Source organism: Zingiber officinale, chromosome 2B, assembly GCF_018446385.1.
Source record: "Zingiber officinale cultivar Zhangliang chromosome 2B, Zo_v1.1, whole genome shotgun sequence".
In the NCBI taxonomy this organism is placed as follows: Eukaryota; Viridiplantae; Streptophyta; class Magnoliopsida; order Zingiberales; family Zingiberaceae; genus Zingiber; species Zingiber officinale.
The window spans coordinates 71,292,778-71,307,864 of NC_055989.1; the positions used below are offsets into that span (position 1 = coordinate 71,292,778).

Consider the following 15,087-nt stretch of genomic DNA (forward strand, 5'->3'; position numbering starts at 1 on the left):
CCCAAATTCGAAGGGGACTTCTCTTGGTGGAAGAAGAGAATGGAGGTATTTTTTGAAATCGATTTTGACATAATGCTAATCATGGAAAATGGTTTTGAAGTGCCTAGGGATCAAGACAATAAGATACTTGAGAAAACAAGGTGGAGCAAGAAACAAAGGGAAGAACATTTTGCGAATTCTAAGGCCATACATCATCTACACAATGTTCTTCCCCAACAAGAAATAACAAGGGTTGGAACCTACTCAAGCGAAGGAGTTATGGGAAAAGCTAGTGGAGCTTCATGAAGGGACATCGGAAGCGAAATTGGCAAGAAGAGACCTCCTTCGAACTCAACTCAACAATATCAAGCTTGAGAAAGGAGAAAGGTATCAATTTTACATTCTAGAATTAAGGAAATTATTAATGGACTAACAAGTGTAGGTGAGACACTTTCAAATCGAGACATGATGATGAAAGCCTTAAATGCTTTCCCAAGAACCACAACTTGGAGCTCCATTGTAGATTCATACTACATATCAAAGGACCTAGAGAAATCCTCTCTAGATGAACTCTTCTCAAGAATGGAGCTTCACGAAACATGAGTTGAAGGGTTAGATGGAGAAGCTCATAGATCAAGAGGAGTGGCCCTTGTGGCAAACAAGGGAAAGGGAAAGAAGAAGAAATCTTCATCTCCACCATCCTCTGACTCCGAAGAATCAAGCGCCTCAATGGATAGTGATCAAGAGGCGTATATGGTAAGAAAAATGAGAAGGGCATTTAAAAAGTTTTCTACTAACAAATCTCATGCTAGAAAAAGCTCAAGAAGCAAAAGTAGAACAAGGAGGGTAATTTGCTACAATTGCCAAGGAGAGGGGCACATAAGAGATGATTGTCCTCTCTTGAAGAAGAAGGAAGGGAAGAAGAGGGAGGAGAAGAAGACAAAAGAAAAGGGGAAGAAGGCTCAAAACCTAAAAGCAACATGGGATGATCCTTCATCATCATCGGAGGAAGAAGAGCACCATGTAGTCAATTTTGCTCTGATGGGAATTGATGATGTTGCCTCCACCTCATCCGAAAATGAAGAGGGAAAGAGCTCAAGTGAAGATGAAGAAGGGAGCTCAAGTGAAGGGGGAGGTCAAACATCGAATTCGGACGTCTCGGTAAGTGAGGTATACAATCTTCCTCCTCATGTCTTAATTAAGATCATTAAAAGTACAAATGATGATTTGTTCAAGGCAAAAAGGAAAAATAAAACCTTGAAAAATGACATTTGCATGCTTAAAGAAAAATTAGAATCCATGTCTATTAGGGATGATAATATGCATGCTTCTTCTACTAATTCAAATGATTCATGTTTAGAAGAAGAAAATAGGAAATTAAGGGAAAAGGTAGAATACCTTACCAATGCCCTTAGAAAATTTGAAATTGGCTCTAAAACCCTAAACATGATCATTGGAAGCCAAAGGGCAAGTTTTAAGAAAAATGGGTTAGGATACAATCAACCCAACAATGAAAAGACCTACCATTGTCTACTTGCTAGGGGGCAATCAAAAACCAAAACCCAAAACCATAGATAGAAAATGGATCCCCAAGGAATATTTGGTTAACCCAATTAGAAAGAATTTCTATTGGATGCCAAAATCAATCCTCAAGGGTTAGAGGATTTTGGGTTTGTCAACCATTAAAATCATAGTTCAAATCCTTGAGAAATGGTTGACTTGAGACCTTAAGGGGGATCACTTAGCCTTGATAGAAAATCATGATCAAGGGGGCTAAGTAGAGGTTACCATTATACCTTATCTCACAATGACTTGTATGATTTTCCAACCATAAATGTGAGATAATGGGATGATACTAATAATTCACTTATGCTTATGGCATTTTGATGAGTTATGTGATGTATCAATTTTTTAGTAATCATAGGTCAACTATGGGGAAAGTAAATGTTTAATTAATGGGCATCTTGCCCATATATCATAGTTGGACATTTTAAATATTTTGAAAACATATTTATGTTTTATTTACTGTGGTTAGTTATTTTGAAACATATGAATTCAAAACTAGGGTTTAATTTGATACAAACTTGAGTATTTTTCAAGGTGTTTGAGTTTTTATCAAAACTTAAAAAATATGATGAATTTTCATGAAAACATATTTTTCCTTGGTAAAGAACATTATAAGAAATGTGTGATCAAAATTTCATGATTTTCGAATTTTCTAAAATTTTCTATGCATTTCTGAAGTTGGTTGTAAAATGCTGAAATTCGATTTGGTTTGTGCCAGTCGACTGCGACAGTTAGCAGTCGACTGGTAGCTGTTTTCCAGCACTTTCAAGAGCTGGTTTTGGGTATTTTTAAGTCCACATTGATATCATAGTATGTATACATGTTTGGTACAATTTTTGATGGTGTCAAAGGGGGAGAAATGCAAAGGTTTAAGTTAAAAACCTAACTATGTGCAAAACTTAAAAATTATGGTTGAGAGCATATGTTAAGAGGGAGATTGGGTATTATGCTTCATGTTTACATATTGCTTCTAATTTTCATGTTGATATTTATGCCTAACTTAAACATATTGTCACACATCAAAAAGGGGAAGATTGTTGGTGCAATCGACCTAGGTTTTGATCGGTACGATCATAGTTTTGATGTGTGTGTCAAAGAGTTTAAGTTAGGTTCACCCTTGTATCTCATATGTGTATTTGAGTTGTGCAGGTTCGCAGGATACACATGCGACTCAGGTTTATGGCTTCGGGTCCGGTGAAGGATGAAGCATCCGAGGGACCGTGGACAAGGCAGCGAGGACAAGGGCCGAGGGAAGCGATTTCGAGGCATACACGAAGGATGGCATTGGAGACGAGCCGCAGGCTTGAATGCATCCGAGGGACGAGAGCCAAAGAAAGTATGCTTGAAGGTTCTGTTAAAGCTGTAAAGGAAGCGTCAAATGAGTCGTAAGGGTAAGGGTACGAGTGCACGAGAGATTGTACTCGGAGTAAAATCATAGTTTTAGGGTTTACTGTAACGTTACTGTAGCAGTACTGTAGCAGTCGACTGCATGTTTTAGCAGTCGACTGGGCGTGAACAGAATGGTTCTGTTCGTTTGGACGGTGTGGATCAGTCGACTACAAGTTTTAGCAATCGACTACACCTGTCGACTGCATGTTTTAGCAATCGACTGGTAAATGACCGTTGGCATACTATTGGTGCTGCGAAGTAGCCGTTGGCTACCTCCAACGGTAACATCAGTCGACTGATGGTTTTGCCAGTCGACTGGTGCCGAGATGAGTTGATATGATGATCAACTCTCTCCTCTTATTTAAGGGAAGCTTTGGGACTTGAAGGAGACTACTAATTATTGTTGAATCACTCCTTGTCATTGCCCAAAAGCTTCCAAGCCTACTCTCTTCCTCCTAAACCTAAGTTCATCTTGTAAGAGGAAGAGAACCTTGTGAGAGGTTGTACTCCACCGAGAAGGAGTAAGAGCTAGCCGGAGATTGTCGGGCACTGATCCACCGAAGGATCAAGGGCTCGTCCACCTCAAGGACACGCCGTGGAGTAGGAGCAAGCAATCTCCGAACCACGTAAAAGAATCGTGTTAGCGTTTGTGTTCTTACTCATTGCTTTCTTGTTTTAGTTTCATTTCCGCTTGCGCAAACTAACCGTGTAGAGAAGAAATCGAAGTTGGGGGTGACCTAGCTATCCAACCCCCCTTCTAGCCGGCCACCAATCCCCTACAAGACTTGGTGAAACACACATGAGGAGCTTGGTGTGACCAAGTTTGGGAAGCTCATTCCAATGGCTCGGATCCTTGAGTCAGTGAAGGATGGTGTGGAAGACATCCGAGGAACCGTCAGACGAGGAGCAATGGAGTGGAGCTCAGGGAAGCGGACTTCAAGGCAACATGAAGGATGGCACGGAGAGGAGCCACGGGCTCGGGTGCATCTGAGGGACGAAGGTCGAGGAAGAGGGCTTCAAAGGCGACTCCGGAAAAGGATGAGAGGGAGTGAATATAAGGTACCAGTCGACTGGTACTTGGACTAGTCGACTGGTCCAAATTCACGAAGAGCACAGAATGCTTCTGTGGTTGTCGGCTACGAAGACCAGTCGACTGATACATAGCCATTATCAGGATAGCGAATTCTGCGGAGTGTCGTTGGTTGTGCCCAACGGTCACACCAGTCGACTGATGCATGGATCAGATATCTGGTGTCGGGTTGAATTGATTTGTTGATCAACTCTCTCCACTTATAAAAGAGGAGTTTTGGGGCATAAAGGAGGGAACTGATTATTGTTGAATCACTCCTTTGTTATTGTCCAAAGCTTCCAAGTCTACTCTTCCTCTCCAAACCTAAGTTCCATCTTGTAAGAGGAAGAGAGCTTTGTGAGAGGTTGTACTCCACCGAGAAGGAGTAAGATCTAGACGGAGATTGCCGGGGGCTGATCCACTGAAGGATCAAGGGTTCGTCCACCTCAAGGACATGACGTGGAGTAGGAGCAAGCAATTTTCGAACCACGTAAAGGAATCGTGTTAGCGTTTGTATTCTCTCTTGTTTGCGTTCATTGTTTTAGTTTTGTATTTCCGCTACGCACTAATCTTTTGTAGAAAAGAAATCGAAGTTGGGGGTATCGTCTATCCAACCCCCCCTCCTTCTAGTCGGCCGCAAGATCCCCTACATTTAACACTACATCCAAGTTCTCATGAAGATATAGCTGTCTATGTCTATACGTTACAGTCGGGTCCTGCAACGCGAATCCTTATATATTTAGCACTATACCCAAGTTTTGAAGATGTAGCGATTTTTACTGAGATGTTTTGAAGATACGTATTCCTTCCGGAAAACAACCTAGCATTAGCACAATAGTTTAATGGATCCATTCATTGAACATTTCTCATAATTTTAACGTTGGCTATCAACCTAACGCAACTCTCCTCCTTTATCTGGATTTGGAACCATCGTCATGGACGAAGTTGGTTTATCTATTTAAGTATATGTTTAATTATTTTTTTAGAATTATCTTTGTTATTGAATAATTTTTTCTCAATAAAATCAAGAGACGGTGATTAATGTTTGTTTATCAATTTCTCATTTTATTTTGTCAAGAATTTTTAAAAAAATTTAGGCAGTAAGATAATTACTATTCTATCCCTGTGTCAATAATATAGTATATTTTGTATGCATTTCATTGATAATATAATTTTAGTACCTAAATCTCCTAATAAATTGTTTTGTAAAATGACATATTTTATTGGGGGGAAAAATCGTATACCAATATTTTGACCGTAGCGAGCACATGTCGCTGATGTAGTTGTTGGATGATTCATTGAATTCCCGACAGTCACAACTCCTGTAGCCACTGTTGCACGATTCATTGACAGCCATTTCTACGCTGGCTTGCAAAGTTTTTTCAAGAGATTATATATATTCTAACTTTTCACTTTTTATATTTCAATATTTATATTCGCAGAAAGATTCTTTTTCTCTTCCAGCTTCATTTCACCAAACACAAGTTTCAGATCTATTTTGGAACATTATATTATGTGTAATTGTGATCATGTCATATATAAATTATATGGATAAATTTTATTATATATAATGTCAAATGGAATCCTATTATATGGCTCCAAGCTAAGTTTGATCGGCCACCTTAAGGTGGATAAGAAAATGGGTATAATATTTTATAAATAAGAGGCTACGATAGAGACATAGAGGAGGAATTAATTTTGGTCTCCCGATGAAATTAAACTTCCCGTATTCGCCCCGAACACCCAACTTAATTTCATCAATAATAATTCATACCACTAAATAATTATTATTGAACTACCGCACCAATCCCAAATTACATTTTGGGCTCCTTCTTATCATGAGTGTATTAGTCTCCCTGTGTTTAAGATATAGAATGCCCACTAATTAAATAAGTTACTGACAACTCACTTAATTAATATCTAGCTCCAAGAGTAGTACCACTCAACCTTATCGTCATGTCGGACTAAATCCACCTGCAGGGTTTACATGACAATCCTTATGAGCTCCTCTTGGGGGCATCATCAACCTAGATTACTAGGACACAGTTTCTTTCTATAATCAACAACACACACTATAAATAATATCATTTCCCAACTTATCGGGCCTATTGATTTATCGAACTAAATCGCACCCTTTGATAAGTCAAAGAAATAAATACTAGATATATGTGCTTGTTATTATATCAGGATTAAGAGCACACACTTCCATAATAACAAAAGTCTTGTTCTTTTATGCAGTCAGTATAAAAAGAACTTACCTTAAATGGTCCAGCTCACTACACTCTGAGTGTACTAGTGTAATTTTATAGTCAAGATAAACTAATATCAAATTACACTACGACTATTCCAATGGTTTGTTCCTATCCATCTTAGTCGTGAGCTATTGTTTATAATTTATAAGGAATTGATAACATGATTTTCTGTGTGTGACATCACACACCATGTTATCTACAATATAAATTAATTGAACAACTACACTTAGCATATAAATGTAGACATTTGACCAATGTGATTTTTTATTTCAAAAATAAATGTTTACAAAAAGCTAGGCTTTTAGTATACACTCTAACAATATACTATCGCAAAATCTAATTTAGTTATTCCTTCTTCATTACTCATTTCAAACTCATAACCCCCATGTACCCTCTCATATTCCTCATTGTTTACTTCAACATGTCCATTTGGATCACCTCATATTAAAATCATTTCATTTGGCGGAATATTTTATAATACTTCATCTAAGTTGTCCCAAAACCTTGATTTGGTAGCTTCATCTAATCGTACTTGCGGTGCATATATGCTAATTATGTTCATAGTTTCTTTCGCCACTATTATTTTAAGGGCTATAATTCAATCCCCTTTCTAACTACTCCTACAACTTCATCCTTTAACGAAATATCTACAACAATACTCATCCTATTTTTTGCTTTACTCTTTCCTGTGTATCATAACATAAAACCCGAGTTCTCTATCATCTTTGTCTTCTCACCTATCCGTTTTATCTTTTGTATACACAAAATACTAATTCTTTTCCTAATCATCGTATTTACTATCTGCATTGATTTATCAGTAAGGGTTCCTATGTTTTATGTTTCAAATCTTAGAGTATTAGTTTTTCTATTATATTTGTTCTTATCCAATCTATGATGTGAGAACTCTTGCCTATTTAACACTACATCCAAGTTCTCATGAAGATGTAGTTGCCTCTGTCTATACGTTACAGTCGGGCCCTGCAACTCGAATCCTTATATATTTAGCACTATACCTAAGTTTTGGAGATGTAGCGATTCTTATTGAGATGTTATAGTTGGATCATGTAACGTGTTCCTTCCGGAAAACAACCTAACATTAGCACAATAGTTTAATAGATCCATTCATTGAACATTTCTCATAATTTTAACGCTGGCTAACAATCTAACATAATCCTCCTCCTTTATCTGAATTTGGAACCGATCATAACTATTTCATCATGGAAGAAATTAGTTTATCTATTTAAGCATATATTTAATTATTTTTTTGGAATTATCTTTGTTATTGAATAATTTTTTCTTGATAAAATCAAGAGACAGTGATTTATCTTTGTTTATCAATTTCTCATTTTATTTTATCAATAATTTTTTAAAAAATTTAGCCAGTAAAATAATTACTATTCTATCCGTGTCAATAATATAGTATATTTTGTATGTATTTCATTAATAATGTAATTTTAGTACCTAAATGTCCTAGTAAATTGTTTTGTAAAATGACATATTTTATTGGGGGAAAAATCATATACCAATATTTTGACCGTAGAGAGCACATGCCGCTGATGTAGTTGTTGTATGATTCATTGAATTCTCGACCGTCACATCTCCTGTAGCCACTGTTGCACGATTCATTGACAGCCATTTCTGCGCTGGCTTGCAAAGTTTTTCCAAGAGATTATATTCTAACTTTTCACTTTTTATATTTCAATATTTATATTCGCAGAAATATTCTTTTTCTCTTCCAGCTTCACTTCACCAAACACAAGTTTCAGATCTATTTTGGAACGTTATATTATGTGTAATGGTGATTCATTGACAGCCATTTCTGCGCTGGCTTGCAAAGTTTTTCCAAGAGATTATATTCTAACTTTTCACTTTTTATATTTCAATATTTATATTCGCAGAAATATTCTTTTTCTCTTCCAGCTTCACTTCACCAAACACAAGTTTCAGATCTATTTTGGAACGTTATATTATGTGTAATGGTGATAATGTCATATATAAATTATATGGATAAATTCTATTATATATAATGTCAAATGGAATCCTATTATATTGTGAAGTAGTAGTGCTTGAAGATTTGAAAGAATAAAAGAAGTACTAATAGTTAAGCCACTTTATTTAATTTTCTATAAAGCCAACCATAATAATTTTAGCTTTTTTAATGTTTCCATCGTATAAATGATGTTCAATTCATGTTCCAAGGTCAAACGTCTGACTTCTGAGTTCTCAGCTCTTCCTAAACACCGCCGGACGGAGATGGGCAGCATGGAGACGATGATAGCCATGAAGGTTGTGGGCTTCTCCTTTCAGTTCATAGCGGGAAAGCTAGAGAGGATGCTAGCGGAAGAAGCTGCGATGCTGGCCGGAGTCGAAGATGATGTTCGATACATGGTCGATGAGCTCAAAAGCATGACCTCTTTCTTGAAGGCCATGTCAACCCGGCACAATCTGGATGATCAACTGCAGAACTGGGTGCAAGAAGTAAAGGAGGCGGCCTACGATGCCGAAGACTTGATCGATGAGTTCTCATGCCATCTCGGATCGATACCCTACGACCAGCGCAGAGTCAAAGGTTTTTTCAAGCATTTCCTTCGCAGTATAAAATCAATGAAAGCTCGTCATGACATCGCTTCAGATCTCAAGAAATTGAAGGTTCATGTAGAAGAAGAGGTCAGAAAGAGGCACGATCGCTATTCCCTCCTAAATGAAGCTACAAGCTCTGGCATCGCCACCAGCTTGGAAATGGCAGGCACATATTCTGATCCACGAATCATCGGCCATTTTGTAGAGGAAGCTCAACTCGTGGGCATCAACGAGAGCAGACATACGCTCATAGAGTGGGTGTTGGACAAGAACCGTCTCGTGCTCACAGTGATTTCTCTCGTCGGCTTCGGTGGTTTAGGAAAGACAACTTTGGCCAAGACAGTCTACGACGATCCTATTATCGTCGGAGGTCACTTCCAACCTCGAGCTTGGATTTCAGTGTCCCAAAATTACAATATCAAAGAGCTTCGGAAAAAGATTATTCGACAAATCTCCGTCAACGAGCAACAAATCCGAGATGTTATAGGGTGCCAAGATGCGAGGTTGAACACAGAGCAACTTCTGAACATGATGGACGAGACGCAACTGATGGAGACAATCAGAGACCATCTCCAAGGAAAGAGGTATTTGCTTGTTTTTGATGACGTTTGGAGAACTGAAGCATGGGAAGGCTTGAGCACCGCATTGCCACCTGGTAAAGAAGGAAGTAGGGTCATAGTGACCACCCGCATTGAGGAAGTGGCAAATACAAGTTGTTCGGGTAATCATCAATTTATATTTAAAGTCTCTCCTTTATCACCTGAGCTATCTTGGGAATTATTCTGTAGAAGAGTATTTGAAGCGCCTGACTATAGTTGTCCTCCAGAGCTAGAAAATGTTGGCAGAGAAATCTTGCAAAAGGGCAACGGACTGCCACTTGCGATCGTGACAATCGCAGGTCTTCTCGCTTCCAGGCCTGATAAAAAACTTGAGGAATGGAAAGACTTGCGCGACCACCTTCGTTTGGAGATAGAAACTAACGATAAGCTGTTGAAGATCCATCAGATACTAGTTTTGAGTTACAATGATTTGCCTTACCATCTCAAGCCCTGCTTCTTATTCTTAGGCACCTTTCCTGAGGATTTTGAGATTCACCGGAAGCGCCTGATGAGACGATGGATTGCTGAAGGGATTGTGAGTGGCGAAGGCGGCTTGCCCGCTGAGAAAGTCGCCGAGCGCTACTTCAACCAGTTGGTGAATCGTAGTTTGGTGCAGCCATCGCAATTTGATGATAGTGGGACAGTGAAATCCTGCCGCGTCCATGATATGATGCTTGATGTCATACTCTCGATATCGAGTAAGGAAAACTTTGCGGTGATACTGAATGAGCACACCACGATTCCGCCGCAACACCAGAAGATAAGACGCTTATCCTGGCATGGAGGAAACAGTGGAGTAGTGCCTGACCCTTATCTGTCCCGCCTCCGATCCTTCACTGCATTTGGTGTGGATGTACAACCACCGATAGATTATAGAAAGCAGAGGCAGTTGAGGGCAATTGACCTGGAAGGATGTAGGGCTTTGCATTATCTCCACCCCAAGTGCTTTTCCAAGTCGTTTCTTTTGAAGTACTTGTCTCTACGAAATACTGGATTATCTGAATTGCCAGATTCAATAGGAGATTTGCAGAATCTAGAGTTTTTGGATATAAGAGGAACTCAAATTTATTATAAACTACCCAAAACCATCGTCAAACTTCAAAAACTGGTCTACCTGCTTGCTAGTAATTATTTGAAGGTTCCGAAAAGAATAGAAAAGTTGAAAAGACTTGTCACGTTTGGAATTGCATATGTTGAGAATGTGCAGTCGCTACAGGAGATTGGTGAGCTTGTCGACCTCCAGAAGCTTGGCATCGGTTTTCGTCAACATGATGATCTATCACTCAGAATGCAGGAGATTAGCGCCCTGTTCTCGAAGCTCATTGGCAGCCTTCGATCTCTAAAGATTTTCAGCTGGCCAAACAGCGGTCTGAAAACGGCACTCGATCAGGTAGCTTCGCCGCCATTGATGCTCTGCAAGCTCGGAATACATTTCAAACTTGGCGAATTGCCTCCTTGGTTTGCATCTCTGAATCATGTGGTCAAGATATCTCTGTCCAACACATTACTGCAGCTCGAGGATCTACAAGTCTTGAGAAATCTCCCCGCTTTGGTCAACCTGATACTAGGATATAGGTCATTCGTCCATTATGATTTGGTCTTCGATCGGGGAGGGTTCACACAACTTAAGTTCCTGGAAATTAGTTGGTACAATGTGAGTTTCAAAGAAGGTGCAGTCCGAAGCCTCGAAATCCTTAAAATATTTTTTGTGACGGGAGTTAGAAGCGTCAATGGCATAGAACATCTGCATCGGCTAAGGGAGGTTCACATTAAAACTAGGGATGAAGAAATAATAGAGATGGTCAAAAATATTTCAGCAAGCCATTCAAATCGTCTGAAATGTTTTGCAACACAACATTAGTATGCTTAAGGCATACGATTCGACTCAGAGGAAGCAAAGCTTGCTGTCAATGCAGAGGTGAAATTAATAAAACATCTTGTGTGGTGTGTATTCTAGTTCTGTTCTCCAACTTATCCCTTGTTAATCTCTTCTATTATTGCTTAATTCTCAAACTTATTTGGCTATTCAAATTATCCTTTGTCAATCTCTTTCTCTTCCACTATGCCTTTGTATTTTGGAAGCAGTATGTAATGTAATCTTCAAATATCACTATTCAAAATAAGAGTGACTATATGAAACCAATATAATATGAAAATTTGGGAGAATATCAATGTTCTATACAACTGATATGTGTGCCATATTGTTCTTGAATTAGGCTAGTATGTGAAAATTGAAGTGTAAACATTCTCCAGCCATCTCTCAAATGAATTTTTAATTTTGTGCTCAGGAATAAATCTATAATTACCTTAATTGTCCATAAAATCCAACACACTTGAAAAAAAAAATCATAATCCAAATTCTAATTTTGTATTTAGTTAGGCATATAGAATTATATATATATATATATATAAAGGAATTTATCAAATGAATTTTTATATCACTATATCTCCTCATCTTTTATATCAACCTCAGCATCTAAGAATTTGCAACCATCGATTGGCTATTTCCTTATTTGAGTTTTGAGTTTGTGTGGGTTTTTTACTTGGTTTTGTGTGGGTTGTCCTGGTCTTGGTTTTGTGTGGGTTTTTGAGTTTTGGGGTTGAATTCTTTTGAGATCGACTTTCTTTATTAAAAAGTGTTATTTTGGGGCCTTCCAAACTTTATTTTTTGAATTTTCCATGAACTTTAAAAATGAAAGGTTTTCCCATGAAAATAACTAGTTTCAATGAGTAACAAAAAATATAAATTAGAAAAAAAACAAGTTTAGAACTTCTTCAAAAAAAATGGAGCAGATGATTCGATATTGGGAGAGAGTGACCGGTATCCGTCGTCTTGTCGGGATATCATGAGAAGCATTATGAAAAATCAGGATCCCAAAACTTAACGTTAATCGCCTTTGAAGTCTTAGTTAATCAAGTTAAGTATTACAATAACTTCTTGTTGGATCGAGATGTGCTAGAGGATGGAGGGAGAGAGGGGAGGGGGGGGGGGAGGTGAATAGCGCTCGTGACTTTCATGCGTTTCGGATTCATAAAACTATCGAGTTAAAGCAGCGGAAATAAAAGACAACAAACGCGAACACAAGTGATTTACTTGGTTCGAAGCCTTGAGCGACTCCTACTCCAAGGCTTGCGATCGTTGATCGCTTTCGGTGGGCAACAACTATAATATCGAGAAAGTGTACAAGTATAACAGTTACAACTCAAATTAAAACAATACCGACAACAAGATTAAGGAAATGAAGCTCCGGGTTGTCGATGACTTGAAACAGCACTCCTGGGTCACTGGGTCATCTTGTTAGCAGCGCGTTGATGAAAAATAACTTAAGAATTGATTGATTTAAGCTGCTGCTCGAACACCCTTTTTATACACCACTGGAGGCGCCTCAAACCTCATCCAAGGTGCCTCCAAGCCTCCCGAGTCAGCCGCGTGGATCAGCGCAGAAACCTTCGCCGCTTATCCTGCTTGAGGCGCCTCCATGGTCAGTCCAAGGCGCCTCCAGCTCCATCCGAGGCGCCTCCAACTCCTCTTCGCAGCCAACTTCTATTTTGCACCCGAGGCGCCTCCAAGATCCATGGTGGCACCTCGGACACTGTTCATCCGAGGCTTAACTTGTTCCTTTTGTACCTGCAAGACACGTTAGTCCCAAAACAACAACATACCCTGCAAGACAAAGTTAGAACAGATATAAACATGATAAATCAAGTGATCGATAGTCACCGGACTGTCCGGGTATGACTTCGGATTTTCGACCGGAAATCCTAGGTTGGCCCGACGCCTACTGTTCCCTCTACGGGGAACGCATCCTCACCTACTCCCCTCAAGAGAAATTACCTGATGCCAGTCCGGTTCTCCAGATCGACTGAACTTTCTACCTAGGGTTACCACCCCCTAGGACCTAGGATTACCACCCCCTAGGACCTAGGGTTACCACCCCCTAGGGTTTTTCTCCACCTAGGGTTACCTCCCCCTAGGACCTAAGGTTACCCCCCCCCTTAGGATTTTCACCACCTAGGGTTACCATCCCCTAGGACCTAAGGTTACCGGCCCTTAGGATTTTTCACCTGCCTAACCGCAGTTAGGACTTTCCTGAAATCTCATTTAAGCACGTTAGATAATAAGGAATCTTTACTTTGAATCCCTTTGCCATTATCAAAACCTAGGTTCGATCGTCGGATACTTCCCGCACCAACACTTCTGACGGTGAGAATTTAGAATGGTCTAATTGAATCATCTTGTTTCTTCACTATTTAGAAATCCTGACTTCAATATTAAATGTTTATCCTCTTCGATTATAAGAATGTCATTCTTAGTTGTATGAAGTAGAACTATTAGAGTTGATTATATTGATAAATGTTTGTCCTAAACTCTTATATGGTACATGTCATGCAGATAATGTTTTGTTCTTGATAATTCACTTTATATGCTTTCATCTTCAATTTGGCCTTTGTATCATGCGATAGGATTTGTGAACCACTTTTGAAGATTCAGTTCTTGACAAGGTTCGTTGAGTCAAAATCGAAGAGTATGTGATCTCCCAGGGCGAATGGATCACATATGTTTCATAACCCCCTTACGTAGCTGAAATTGTAATTCTCATACTCATCCCGACTTTCTATAGTGTTTCAATTGAATCACAATTAAGTTTTTTGTTAAAATTTACATCGTGCAGATTATATACTTGGGGTTTTGGTCGCTAGTGGAGGATCCGACATAACGATATGACTTATTTTCCTATTCGTGGTATGACTCTTATTTGTCCCCTCAGATGGGTCTAGTGGCTAGCGCATGAGGTGTTGCCATCATGAGGTCTTGGGTTCGAATCTTGGCAAAACTGAGATAAATGTCTCCCTTATGTGTTAGTCACTATTCCAAAGGCTAGTAGTCGCCCGTGATTTACCTCCTCCATGTTGACCTTGGGACGGGTTGGCGGGGGCGCTGGGGACGAGCATATTCATTTTTTGCCACCATGAACAGGTATTGAACTTCGCATTCGCAGCAACTGAAACTCACATATGGTACCGTGAAAAGTTGGGTGACTATCCAAAAGATCGACGGGCTATCATTCCATTCATTTACTAAAAGTTTCCCGGATTACTTCTTATGAAACTAGAGACCTTCATTAAAATTTTCCCATTGTAGTGATAGTGATTGATCTCGTCCAGAAGTTGAGTAAATAGATGACCGGTTGATGTGATCCCACAAGTACACGAGCGTCGCCAAATAATAAGTCGATCGCACGAGAATTGAGGATTAAATACTAATTGGTTTTACACTTCGAATTTAACTAGACAGAATCGATAATCGATTGATTTGAGATTTTCGACTAAAATGTGAAAATAAAATAAAGATAACTGAGGAAGTCCTTAATTTAGAAGATGTTATAGGTCATTGGTTTCATTGTAATGGTGAATATTACGCTATAATTCGCTCATGTATCGGAGTACTTTCCCAGCCAATAACCAAGTATATATGTCATCAAGTGAAGAAGTAACTTAGAGAGTTCAGGTTTTCAGTAGAGTACCTCCTGTCACAAGGCCTCCCCTGGGTTTACGTCTCTAGATTACGTATGTCACTTGCGTAGCATATGATTAGGGAAAGTCCATTAGGTCAAGTGATTGATTCATCCATACATAAAATTGTTCTCCCTTA

The 15,087-nt window shown here is 39.1% G+C and overlaps 1 protein-coding gene across 1 annotated transcript; it reads left to right on the forward strand.

Moving 5' to 3' along the window:
- Nucleotides 1–8,411: 8,411 nt before the first annotated feature.
- LOC122045845 (disease resistance protein Pik-2-like) lies at nucleotides 8,412–11,582 on the forward strand. The gene is made up of 2 exons (XM_042606233.1): nucleotides 8,412–9,556; nucleotides 9,662–11,582. Exons 1-2 carry the CDS (start codon nucleotides 8,431–8,433, stop codon nucleotides 11,293–11,295), a joined length of 2,760 nt encoding a protein of 919 aa, XP_042462167.1. The 5' UTR covers nucleotides 8,412–8,430; the 3' UTR covers nucleotides 11,296–11,582.
- Nucleotides 11,583–15,087: the final 3,505 nt, after the last annotated feature.